At 37.4% G+C, this 12,732-nt stretch overlaps 7 protein-coding genes and 2 non-coding genes across 9 annotated transcripts; 4 read left to right on the forward strand and 5 right to left on the reverse strand.

The window, feature by feature from the left end:
* Positions 1-136: 136 nt before the first annotated feature.
* On the reverse strand, positions 137-2,341 carry C5L36_0A12040 (uncharacterized protein; the record flags this gene model as incomplete). Its single annotated transcript, XM_029464243.1, has 1 exon — positions 137-2,341. One exon carries the CDS (start codon positions 2,339-2,341, stop codon positions 137-139), a length of 2,205 nt encoding a protein of 734 aa, XP_029320103.1.
* A 537-nt stretch (positions 2,342-2,878) lies between these two features.
* On the forward strand, positions 2,879-3,568 carry C5L36_0A12050 (uncharacterized protein; the record flags this gene model as incomplete). Its single annotated transcript, XM_029464244.1, has 1 exon — positions 2,879-3,568. The coding sequence occupies one exon, from the start codon at positions 2,879-2,881 to the stop codon at positions 3,566-3,568; it is 690 nt and encodes a 229-aa protein (XP_029320104.1).
* A 60-nt stretch (positions 3,569-3,628) lies between these two features.
* C5L36_0A12060 (uncharacterized protein) lies at positions 3,629-4,651 on the reverse strand (the record flags this gene model as incomplete). Its single annotated transcript, XM_029464245.1, has 1 exon — positions 3,629-4,651. One exon carries the CDS (start codon positions 4,649-4,651, stop codon positions 3,629-3,631), a length of 1,023 nt encoding a protein of 340 aa, XP_029320105.1.
* A 2,324-nt stretch (positions 4,652-6,975) lies between these two features.
* On the reverse strand, positions 6,976-7,059 carry C5L36_0Atrna9L. Its single transcript has one exon. It is a non-coding gene; the product is annotated as a tRNA-Leu (tRNA).
* Positions 7,060-7,340: 281 nt separating this feature from the next.
* On the forward strand, positions 7,341-7,424 carry C5L36_0Atrna10L. The gene has a single exon. It is a non-coding gene; the product is annotated as a tRNA-Leu (tRNA).
* A 152-nt stretch (positions 7,425-7,576) lies between these two features.
* Positions 7,577-8,230, forward strand: C5L36_0A12070 (uncharacterized protein; the record flags this gene model as incomplete). Its single annotated transcript, XM_029464246.1, has 1 exon — positions 7,577-8,230. One exon carries the CDS (start codon positions 7,577-7,579, stop codon positions 8,228-8,230), a length of 654 nt encoding a protein of 217 aa, XP_029320106.1.
* A 92-nt stretch (positions 8,231-8,322) lies between these two features.
* C5L36_0A12080 (uncharacterized protein) lies at positions 8,323-9,777 on the reverse strand (the record flags this gene model as incomplete). Its single annotated transcript, XM_029464247.1, has 1 exon — positions 8,323-9,777. One exon carries the CDS (start codon positions 9,775-9,777, stop codon positions 8,323-8,325), a length of 1,455 nt encoding a protein of 484 aa, XP_029320107.1.
* A 232-nt stretch (positions 9,778-10,009) lies between these two features.
* On the forward strand, positions 10,010-11,026 carry C5L36_0A12090 (uncharacterized protein; the record flags this gene model as incomplete). Its single annotated transcript, XM_029464248.1, has 1 exon — positions 10,010-11,026. One exon carries the CDS (start codon positions 10,010-10,012, stop codon positions 11,024-11,026), a length of 1,017 nt encoding a protein of 338 aa, XP_029320108.1.
* Position 11,027: 1 nt separating this feature from the next.
* On the reverse strand, positions 11,028-12,725 carry C5L36_0A12100 (uncharacterized protein; the record flags this gene model as incomplete). Its single annotated transcript, XM_029464249.1, has 1 exon — positions 11,028-12,725. One exon carries the CDS (start codon positions 12,723-12,725, stop codon positions 11,028-11,030), a length of 1,698 nt encoding a protein of 565 aa, XP_029320109.1.
* Positions 12,726-12,732: the final 7 nt, after the last annotated feature.

Consider the following 12,732-nt stretch of genomic DNA (forward strand, 5'->3'; position numbering starts at 1 on the left):
CTAGATTCACTATTTGATAGCTACATATAAAAATTTGTATATTAAAAGGTTCTAAAAGCATAGAACATGCGTTAACTAACATTGAGTACGATGTTACAAGCCGAAGTATATACGGATGCATGAAGATCTGGAGGATCTAAGTATTTGATTTGGTTTTCTTCGGACGACCACGTTTCCTATTGAGTGCTTCAGTCATAACCTCAGGTTTATTGTCCAGGTCATTCACAGATATAAACTTCTTATCATCTTCATCAGTGTTGCTTCTGTTGACGGATGTATCCAAAACCTGGATTGGTGAAGCAATTTGAGGCCTCGAACTATAAACGGGTGGTTTTTCCTGCAGTTCATCACTTAGTTCCACTACTCCATTGACCGGATCTTTATCCTTCAGTTTACAGGCATATGCGATTACACCATTTTTCTTGTATTTCCATTTCTTCATTGGGGTGGTCTCAGCACATTCTGGAACGTGCGTAATAAAGTCTTTGGCGTGATCAAAATGTGTATTACACGAAAGGCAGGTCCCTCCATCACCGACTGACTCTGCATCCTCCGCTTTCATATCTGCACGTTCACCTTCTTTGTTACCTTCATCAAGGAATTCTTCGCCACAGCTTTCCCCGCCACTTTGTTTCACCTGTTCCACATTTTCTTTATTTTTTTTTCTAGTTGCGTTTTTAAACATACCGGGTACATCAGGTTCATAATGTACCAACTTCAAATGTCTCTTTAATACGTCTAATCTGTTAAAGGACCCACCACTTTTATGGGGGCATGTTGCGTACTTCGGATTCCAAAATGGACAATGATATTGAGGCAAGCTATGGGACTTTAAATGCCTTTTTAAGTCACTAGGTCTTGAGAAAGACCAAGTACAATGCGCACATCTATACTTCTTTGGTGCTAGTGGGTCATTTGATGTATCCTTGGACTTGGAATGTTTATGGCGTCTTGGAAGCCTTTTTATATCAGGCATCATCGGAAACACACCTTGTGGCAACAACGTTGGTATCACTGGCATGGTTAATGGTAAATTAAAATTACCATTCAAGCAAGGTGATAGGAAGTCTGGTATATTAAAGGACGAATAAATCTGATTGTTAAACGATTGAGCTGAGTCAATATTTGGCTGGAATGAGTTATTTGAACTAGATCTAGATTGTAAAGTTTGCTCTGAAAATGAAGGCGATGGTTTGTATTGTTGGTTGTGTACTTGAGATGAGACAAACCCATTGGACGATTCCAAATGTCGGTTATCCTGGGTACCATGTCTGTCAGTTTGTTGTTGCTGCACTGATGATGCATGAGCTGTCCCAATATTTGGTTGTGTCACAGAAACTTGTGTCTTTTCATCTGTTGAAAAACTTTGCGGAAGCGGAATTACGTTCTGTTGTTGAAGCATATTCATTTGCTGGAGTTGTTGAAGCTTTTGCAGCTTTTGGTATTGCTGATATTGTTGCAACTGTTGAAGTTGTTGAAGTTGTTGCACTTGTTGCAGCTGCTGTAATTGAGGAACGTTCAAGGACTGGTTATTAGTCTGCACATTGCTATTCCTTAGAGTTCCGGCTTGTGTCGCCTGGTCCTGGTTCACTATCACACTAGGATCAGAATGTACATCTAGTGATTCATTCAATGATTCGTTTAATTGTTGCAGTTGCTGTGCTTGTTGGATCTTCTGAAACTGTAGAAGCTGCTGAATTTGTAGAACCTGTTGTGCATGTAATTGTTGAAGTTGATGTATTTGCTGTAAGCTCAGTTTTTGCATGAACTTTTCTTGGTTATCACCTGAAAGTTGTTCATCACCTTCATGATCCTGTGGCTCACTCTCAGATCTTTGAAGCTTTGTACCACTTTCCGATGGGGTAGAATTTGAGGATAACATACCATTTAGATACATTGAAACAGGTGCACTCATATAAGGGTTTACTGTGTTCATCAACGGTAAAAAGGAAGTCGGAGTGAACAAATTCTGGCTATTATTACCTTGGTTTGGCAATTGATAAGCTGGTTGCTGCAATTGTTGGAGTTGTTGGAGTTGCTGAAGGTGAAGCTGCTGCATCTGTTGTAACTGAATCATCTGTTGATTCTGAGAAGGATTGCCTAATTGTTCACCATCCATTCCTGCATATTGTTGGTGTTGATGCTGCAGATCTTGTTGTGGGTAGTCGGATCTATAATTCTGATAATTGGGATCTTGTGTAATACTTTGCAATTGTTGAGGATCATACTCAGCGTCAAGATTGTTCTGATTCCCTGAATTCGGTGCTTTCATGGGAGATCCAGTATTCAATCGATCACTTGGTTCATGATTATTGACATTCTTTCCTGTGTTTTGATTCATAGTGAATGATAATTGCAACTATTTGCAAACCTCCTTATGATATCACCAGGTTTTATTGTGTTTCCTCTCGTCTCTTTTTGCGTAGAAACTCTATCAACCAACACACCAAGTATGGGTCCTCCTAAATAAGTTGTTGTGATGGTATTTCGAATGTTCCAACTGAATTCTTTTTAAGAAAAAACTTTTTGAATCTTCTGAAATTTTTTTTTTGGTCCCAAACACAGCAGAACACACAGAGAAACTTTGGTAAACTTTCCAGGGTGTGTTTTTGTATCCCCAAAGTAATATCCTTTCAAATGAGGTGGAGGCTCCTGTCACTGTTGTTAAAAGGAACTGTATGCATTTGCAAATCGAATCTACACTAAGTGGTCTTATGATGTGCGGAAATTGATTTATTACCGAATCGCAGAAACTTAAGCTATGCGGCTATTAAAAAAATTCTCCTTTCACCAAACAATAGCCAGATATATATGGACTCCTGAATTGTAGGTGGTCTAATAAACAAACATCAACTGGAACACAGACAACTTAGAAAGCATGCCACAAGCCATTTTATTCACCGACTGGGATGGAACAGTCACCCTTCAGGACTCCAACGATATGCTGACAGACAACCTTGGGATGGGACACCCAGCCCGCATGGTCCTCAACGACAAGTTAATTGAAGGAACACTAAACTTCCGTGATGCATTCTACGACATGTTGGCGTCTGTCTCTGACAATGGTCACTCTTTAGATAAATGCATTGGATATCTTCTTGAGCATGTCCAGTTGGATCCGGGTTTTAAAGAGACCGTAGTTTGGTGTCATGAAAATGACATCCCTGTAGTTGTGGTTTCTAGTGGAATGGACCGGGTTATTAGAGCCCTATTAAAAAATCTCATTGAAGATGAAAAACTGCAGAATTCTATCCAGATTTATTCAAATAGTGTCGAAACTGATGGTGATGAATGGAGAATAATTTACAAGGACCATTCAAGCTTTGGACACGATAAACATCAGAGCATTGAGCATGCAACTGCAAAGGCCGGTGATGTTCCTTCAGGTAAGAGATTTTACTGTGGCGATGGTGTAAGTGATGTAAGTGCAGCTAGAAGTTGTGATTTATTATTTGCCAAGAGTGGCAAGGACTTGGTTAATATTTGCAGACGTGATAATATTAACTATATTGAATTCAACAGTTTCCAAGACATTCTAGCTCATATCAAAAAGGTAGTTTCTACATAAGTTGATTACCTAAATAAGTAATATCTGTAAAACAAGAAGATTATAGTAGGACCGGGAAATCTAATCAAAGATTTTGATACCCCACTCCGGGGAGACAAATCTTTTGATGCCTAGTGATTTATGTAAATTAGAAATCGCCTTGCCATCTTCATCACTTAATTCGACTATCTTCAAATTTGCTGCAATCCTCTCTGGAGTGACAGATTTTGGAAGCGGAACAACCTTTCTCCAAACAGACCATGAGATACAAATAGCTGCTGGTGTAGTATTATATTTAGCCGCAATTTCTTGTAGTTGAGCTGTTTGTAAAAGTGGAGCGCCAGCTGAACCTAGGGGAGAGTATGCTTCAACCAAAATGCCCTTGGATTGGCAGAAGTCGACTAACTCTTGTTGAGGTAGAAAAGGGTGCAACTCAATCTGTAAGGCAGCAGGCACTACATTTGCTTTGTCTAAGATAACCTGCACTTTATCCAGAGAAAAGTTAGAGATACCGATTGCCTTGGTCAACTTAGTCTCTAGCAACTTTTCCATTGAAAGATAAGTATCAAGATAAGACCATTTCGACGGATCGATAAGATCCCTAGAGCCATCTTCCCTTGTTGGAAATAAGGCATCGTTACCATCACCATTCATAGTAACAGGCCAATGCATAAGATATAAGTCAACATATTCAACTCCGAGCTTTTTAAGAGATTCTCTTAACGCTTGTTCTGCTCTTTGGTGATCAGTACTCCATAGCTTTGTAGTAATAAATAGTTCATTTCTCGAGATACCCGAGTCCCTGATGGCCTTGCCTACAATCTCTTCATTGCCATAGACTGCAGCAGTATCAATGTGCTTGTAACCAGCCTTTAGTGCTGCAATGACAGCATTATAAGCTTCTTGTTCAGTAGATCTCCATGTACCAAAACCGATAGCTGGGATTTCTGCACCTGTATTTAGCTTAAAGTTTGGGATTGTGGACATTTCTGATTCTTTTCGTTTTATATAAGAGTGATTCTGCAATTGCAGTAGTTCAATTGTGCTTGTTTGATGAAAAACAAAAGAAAATGTTCTACACAAAACAGTAGGGGGAAAAGTCATGTTATCTTGACGGTAACACCCGCCGGAAACAGTCACAAGCGCACTCCTCTTAGTAAGCGAAAGCTAGAGAAAAAATGCCACAGTTGAGAAATCCCCTTTCATTTCCGGATTGATGACGTAAGCATGTTAAGATAAAGAGGGAACCGGCAGACTAAAGTTCGAAGTATGCCAACAAAGAAAAGTAAGCAACGGCATTTAGACTCTAATTACAACCACATTTACATGTATTGTCAATGGTAACTAGTTTAGAGAAAATTAAGTGTTATGTGTTGAGCTACCATATTAATAATTTCAATACTTTGACTTAATGCTGGAGTGGATTCTTCAAAAGAAAATCATTTTATGTCGTTCAGAATATTGAAGACATTAGAACAACCAACTCTGTAAATAAGTGTTTTGTAAGTTTTGGAAACAAGTTTTACTAGACTTATTTAAATTAGTGGGATTGCAAAACAGCAAAGTAGCAAAATAACTAGTCTATTGTATCTCATGTTTGGTTGAATTGATCTATTATCTTGCTAATAAAGCGAAAGGGTGAAACTATCAGTCACTTTATCATTTAAATAAACTAACTACGACATTATGTTTTCGATCTGAAAGGTCTCATAATATGAAAGGAATATAGTAATGACATCGAATACTTGCTCTTTATTGTCATTCCTGCACTATAAAATAACTCTCCATGAAAGAATCACTTGTTTGAATGGTATCGTCGGAGGTAAACGTCGACTTTCAATGAATCAAAGCATAGTATCCCTCATTCAGAAAACAGTGTTGTGAGGAGTAAACAATTTGGCTCAAAGTTAAATTTACAAGCAACAATGGTTTCATGACATCACGGTCAACCGAAAGGTTTCTCAGGACTATGGTATTACTGTCAGCATTATTGGTTTGCCAAAATATACCCATTTCAAAAGACCAATTACTAAGCGGTTCATTAGAGGTGATTTTAAATGTAACCAAAAGTTGAATTGTATTTTGTTTTGTAAATGCAAGTTTTAAAAGCAAAACAACCGTCTTTTGTTATTCGTTTAGGGTTGTAGTAAAAACGGCATTTTTGGAGTAATCAGTTTCTCTCAGCTTTGTAAATAATGTGACAGTATGAGCCAATGCAAATGCAAAGAAAGGAATAAACTAAAATCCTATACTGAGCATGTATGCAGACTATAGAAAACAAGTGGAACCTATAGCTTAAACAGCCATCGCTATCAAACCCCATGTATAGTTTCCCGTTCTGGATAAAGAAAACAAAGGCCATATATATTAGGCATCCATACTTTAAATCTCATGAAAGAGTGTGCTTTTGTATGATTAAAGTACCAATTGTTTGCTTCAAAATGCTTGCCGATTCGAATAAAACAAAATACATCTAGAATTCCATAATAATTATGATACTTACTTTTTGGCTTTTTGAAAAAAATTATTATTTCTGCTTTAGCTAAATAGATGTTATCTTTGGATTTCTTATTGGTACAGCATTTAACCAAACACAGCCTGTTTTGCAGGTCTGCTTTAATCATCCAAAAACTCTTTTGTAGACTTCACTATTTGAACAAAACTATGAGGGTTTACATGAAATTTATAGGCCTTTTTGGAGCAACCAGAAAGAACGACAAGCTAAATTTTGTCTTTTATTATTAAAGATCAACTCAGAATATTTCAACAAGACTTTTATATTTTAAAAGGGAATATTAAAAATGCTTGCCATAGTTTTCCTTCTTACACAACCCGTTGTAAGTGTGATTTTTTTTAAGTTTCAGAAATTCTCCAACTCCAGTTTGAACAATCGAATAGGCAAGTATTTTCACAGAAAGAGTATTTCAGAGCAAGTCCTCCTATATCAACATTTATAGGGCCTCTTGTGATCCTTAACTCTGATACTAACAATTATTTATTTAATTAGTACTACAGTTGGACTATAAGAGTGATGTGTTACCATGTAAAAACAAGCATCACTTGTGAATTGCTAGTCAGCAATGCTGTTCTTATTATCTTTTATTATAGAATCCTAGTAGCTGACTGGAAAGGCTCAAGATTTTTGGATCCGGAAAAAGCCGTATGTTAACTGACGATCAAATAATATAGCTGAAATATCATCGAAGAAAATTTATTTCGTTTAAACAACACACTAAATTATTTTTTACAAACATTAGTCAATCACAATTTTCCTTGCAAAGCTGATTAACAATATAGACCCCATTAGAGTTCTGCAGAATGTGGAATCTGTAGATGGCCTTCCTTAGCTATTAAAAAATTGAAGCTCTCAATACCGCAGAAATTGTAAACCTTTCTATATATAGAAAGTTCCATTAAGGAGTCAAAAATGAAGGAAGCGAGGTTCGAACTCGCGCGGACATGCGTCCAACAGATCTTAAGTCTGCCGCCTTAGACCACTCGGCCATCCCTCCAACTGATAAATTTGAAGCGCTGCTGGTGGTACCTACTTTAGAATCTGATTATTGCTTGTTCATATCTTATATAAATTTATACGTTAATTCTCTGAGAACATATATAGAATGTCCTCTGTTTAAATAGTAATTCTTTAATTTAAAAATAGCGTTTTGAGGGATTTAATTATCTTCTAGAATTTCTGTTTAACCTTCTACAATCTTCTTCAACCTTCTATATGATTACCCGATTAAGAAATAGAGAGATAGTCCTTTGTCTGATCTCTTACAATTTATAAGTTGGAGGGATGGCCGAGTGGTCTAAGGCGGCAGACTTAAGATCTGTTGGACGCATGTCCGCGCGAGTTCGAACCTCGCTTCCTTCATTTTTATTGTAACTGATACACAGTTTTGTCTCAGATTTTTTTTTATATACACAAAATTCTCCAAGATGACCTTTAGTTTTTTATTTGTATTAGTTGCCAAAACAAGTTAGCAATTAGAACCCCTTTATAACGAATAACCAACTCAATCAATAATGGATTATCAGAATAGAGTTGGATCGAAAAAAGGTAGTGGTGGTATTGCAGGATCTGCAGAGACCAACCAATACAGAAGAGAAAGAGTTAAGAACTTACTACAATCCAAAATTAGTATTGAATCAGATCCTTATGTTTTGAAAAATCGTTCAGGGGTCTACGAATGTAAGCTTTGCTTGACTACTCATTTATCAGAGAGTAGCTACATTACACATACTACGGGAAGGAAACACCAAGTAAATTTAATGCGTCGAGCAGAGAGTGACAAAAAACAAAGAGAAAAACTGAATAAAAATCAGTCTACAGAGGAACCAATCAAGAAACGATATTGGAAGAAAATAGGAAAACCATATCATAAAGTAACAAAAATTCAAGATCAAAAAACCTTAAACAAGGGACTAATTATTGTAGCCAAATTTGAAAATATCAAAGTGGATGTTACACCGATGTATAAATTTCTTGCCAGTTCAGAGCAAAAGAAGGAACCAGAAGATCCAAGTTTTCAATATCTGGTACTTAGTGCCGAACCTTACGAGAATATTGCCATAAAAATCCCCTCAGATAAAATCGATTTCTCTAATGATAAAATATGGGATTACTGGGATCCAGATACAAAGGAGTATTGCTTGCAGTTTTTCTTTTTGAATAAATAAACTGCTTGCAAACAGACATGCACTACCATCTTAATGCTTCGACTATAGTATATCCACTTTGGGCTTGCAATAATTTAGAACGGGATTTATGGTTACATGGACAAGAGGTCTTTGGAATCTCGAATCTTGTTCTTCAGTTCTTTCATATATAGTGTGACCTTCGAATTAAGTTTTTCAAATTCGAAATTCGCTTCTTTGCACTCAGAATCAAACTGCCTTTGCAATTGGCTCATTTTATGTTCCCAGTCTTTTACTTGGGACTCCTTAGCACTTAGTTCAACGTCTTCAATATTCCTCTTCGATTTAATATCGGAAAATTTAATCATTTGTGAATTCATCTTGTCTTCTAAAGACTTTATCTTGTCTTTGTAAATATTTTGTAAAGCTTCAAGCTTTTCTTCGTTGTGTATCAGTTGCTTCTCTTTTTGTTTTATACTTCGTTCAAGCTCTTTTACATTATCTGTTGTTGTTAGCAACTCATTTTTAAGTGATTTTAATTTATTTTCACTCATTCTGTTTTTATCAGCTTCTGCAATAATCTCTTCCATCAACGATTCCAATAGACTCAGCTCTTGGAGTATTACGTGGAAAGAATCCAGCGAAACATTAACATTTCTTAGCTGTTGTTCAGATTTTTCTAGCGACCCCACCTCCCTTAATTCGGACTCTTTCATCTTTTTAATTAATTCCTTCACACTTTCTGGAGATTCCTTAATGTACGGCCTTATTTGTTCTAGGTCTTTCTCAGCTTCTTTGTGTAAATTTCTTTGCTCTTCCAACTGCCTAATGAGTGATTGTCTCTCAGACTTACAGCGTTCATGCGTCTCCGATATATCTTTCAGAATACCTTTAAGCCTTCTTAGCTCATCCTCTAATGGTTCGTTCTTGGCATAAAGCTCATCAAGAGTGTACTGTTGACTTTGTAAACGAAGGTTGACCTCCTCTATCTGCACTTCTAATTCACGATGTTTCCGAATGGATTCCTTGTATTCCTCTAGCATTTGGTCATTGGTATCCATCAGTTCATCTAAATCTCCCATTCTTTCCTCTCTAAAACGTGCATAGTTGATAAGTGCACTCAAAATGATCCTCAGTCTTTCAAGCTCAGGTTTGATGACATCACGTATACTAAAATCTTCAACCCCACAATCACACAGGAACTTATACATTATTCTTTGCATCGCAACAATGTTTATTGATTGGCGTGTGTCATTTCGATAACTTTCATTAGCCTTCCCCCTATTATATTCATTCAAATTTGAGTTCAGGTCATTACTGTCATCACTAACTTGGTCACTGTCTTGTTCCATTTTGGACACTTTTTCTTTCAATAAGTATGGCGATATATATAGAAACTTATCCAAAACTTGTTCCATGAATGCCTTCATGAAGGGAGAGTTTGGTTTCACTAAAATACTTTCGGTAATATCGAATCCCATAGTGTTGTAGAGAGAAACCAATTCCTTCGTGGATAAAATGGGAAATTTGTATTTGGTCTTGTCTATAATTCTATCTTGAGAGTTGTACATCTGACTTGGCCGTGCCATTTTTGATCTGCTTGATCCTTTTTCAAAGAGTCAACACGTTTGTGCCCTGAATATCAAAAACAAAAAATATAAACAACTACGGGGCTACGACTCAGACACGTCTGAGAAATCAATCTCAGTTAAGAGTCGCACTGTATGGAACATGAAAATTTGAGTTTGTGAATCAAAAAGTATTAGATGGAGCCTTCTTTGGTATTGTTAGTACTGCTGATACCGACAAAAAAAATGGGATATGGTTTCACTAGAGCATAACCTAAACTCAGAACTGGACATAAATGAGGAAGAGAGTCGTGACCAAAGGATATTAGACCACGAAGTAGCAAAGGAGCTTGAAAGTCAGTCATCACAACCAGTAGCTCAGACGCAATCTAAAAAGAAACACCAGATTCCCAAAATGTATGGGGTGTATCTACTTAATTCACTGACCAAAGAGCAGTGCTTTTATGTTGGATCTACACCAGATCCTGTGCGTAGGCTAAGACAGCATAATGGTGAGCTGAAATGTGGGGGTGCCTACAGAACCAAAAAACAAGGATTTAGACCTTGGAGGATAATTTTTTATGTCTATGGATTCCCAAGCAAGATTAGTGCGTTACAATTTGAGCATGCATGGCAACATGCATATCAGACGAGACACATCGCAGTGGAAAAACGGTTGAACCCAGGGAAAAGGAGTACTGGAAGTGGTACGAGTTTACATGGCAAGCTGGCAAATTGTCGATTGTTGCTTGCTTCAGATTTTTTCAGACGGTTAGGATTAAGTGTGGTGATGTTCAACGAAAAAGTTTACAATGCATGGCTTAAAAATAGGTATAATATCAGCATTCCAGCAGATATACGAGTTGATGTTATGCTAAAAACCGAAGACCTGGATGATGTAGTTATCAGAGGTGGTAATTATAAACAGCTACGGGATTTTATGAGTTCTGCAATCGAGGTGATAGACAAGTATATTAGCAAATGTGAAACCGTGTATGATGGTGGGAAAACGCTGCAGGAATGTCTGATATGTAAAACATCGGTGGGAGTCGTTGACAACATTAAAGTTTTATGTATATGCACATTTAAAGACTGTGATGCCGTATACCATATGGATTGCCTGGCAAAGAAGTTTTTAAGTGATGCAGGTGAAGAAAGCCAGACTTTGCCGAGAAGTGGGAAATGTGTAAAGTGTCAAAAAGTTAATTCTTGGAATTTATTAATGAGGGGAACTACATATATGCAGAATAAATATTCAAAGAAAGAGTAATTCAACGTTTCTTTGCATGTGTATCAGAGCCGACAGAGGAAGAGATTGATTTCTTTTCAGGAACTGTTTCCAAATTTGAATGTTTCTTAGCCTTTTTGTTGGTATACTTGATAGTTGATTTAGTCTTTGGCTTTACCGTAGTGCTAAAAACACTACCCAGCAGTGAACCCAAGATATTCAAAATGATGGTCCACAATGAAACAACGGTTCCAAACACACCTATCATGATAGAGGAAAAGAAAACTGCCTCACCAGGCCTACCACCTAATGTTTTCAGTGGTGCTTCGACAACATCGGCAACATATTCTTGTAAGTCGTATAAGAATCTTCCGATATAGTCCATTATGTTGTTGTATAAGTCGCTGTAAATAGGCTTATCCGCAGGAACCATACCATCGCTATCAGTAGACTTAGATCCTAACAACTCGTATTCAACTTCGATTTTAGGAATAAAAGTATCATTACCGATTTTTTCAGCCTCTTCAATACTGTGTCCCAAATAGATGTTATCAAAGAGAATGTTTTTATCCATAGTCCATAATTCAAAACCAATTCCACCGATTGGTAAAAGATTCGAAGGAACGATGTCATCTTTGTAATCTGGATTTGGTATTTTTCTTGGTTCCCATTCGCCGATATAGTTTGGATTCTCCATCAGAGGTCTTCTCCACTTACCTCTATATTTTGGATTCTTAATCTTTGGCCTGATCCATTTACCACATCCATGATTCAAGCAAGCGGGATTATCGATTAATCTTGGTTCCCAAATACCATCTTCTTCGTCATCCCAATCATCTGGTTTGATGTAATTAGGATCTGGGATCTGATCAGGTGCTTCTTCATCCCAATCCTCTGGGATTCGAGCATTTGGGTCATCAATCAAATACGGTTCCGTCTCATCCCAATCATCAGGCTTAGTGGCGTTTCTATCTTCAACCAATGGTTCATCTACCCAATCGTCCGGCTTAACATCGTTAACATCAATGATTTCCTTTGGAGGTAAAATATCGAAATCTTCCGAGTTTAGTAGGTTTCCAGACCTCACAATTTCACCATTGATTCTTATTTCGAAATTTTGGTTTGGTTCAACAATCAATGTATACAACGAGGTTAGTTGAACCATTTTCATCATTGGAGGAGCTTTAATTTGATGTTCCACCAGTTCTTTCTTTTCATCATCCCACGTTTTGATGATAAAATGGACCTTGTTTTGATCACCGCATCTATCAGGTCCAAACATAATCAGATATGGGGTCCCATCACTAAATTTGTCCTCATCAAATCCTTCTTGCGAGAGCAACTTCACATATGCACCTCCACAATTCAAACCATTCTGTAGCTTGACCTCATATTGTAACACGAGTGTGTTGTTTGTATTGTCGAAAACATTTGGCAATTTCATTGAAACCGCGTGCAAGGCTGCCTCTGTTTTGGTGACTAAACCACGGTCACCACGAACACCGTTGAGAACAATAGATTCCTCAATTGCCCATTCACCCACATAAGATAATTGGTCGTCCTCCACCTTACGTGCATTCGAAGGAATCCATCTGGAGGCAGACTTAGAATCAAATTGTTCAAAGAAGGAATCTGGGGAGAGTGGTTCTTTGTATGGCCTGTATTTCAAGGTTGCAGATGCATCCACCGTCGTAATAAATATGGCAGCAATGACTGCTATAACACCCAAGTCGAGTTTCATTTCCGGT

Source organism: Pichia kudriavzevii, chromosome 1 (genome assembly GCF_003054445.1).
Source record: "Pichia kudriavzevii chromosome 1, complete sequence".
In the NCBI taxonomy this organism is placed as follows: domain Eukaryota; kingdom Fungi; phylum Ascomycota; class Pichiomycetes; order Pichiales; family Pichiaceae; genus Pichia; species Pichia kudriavzevii.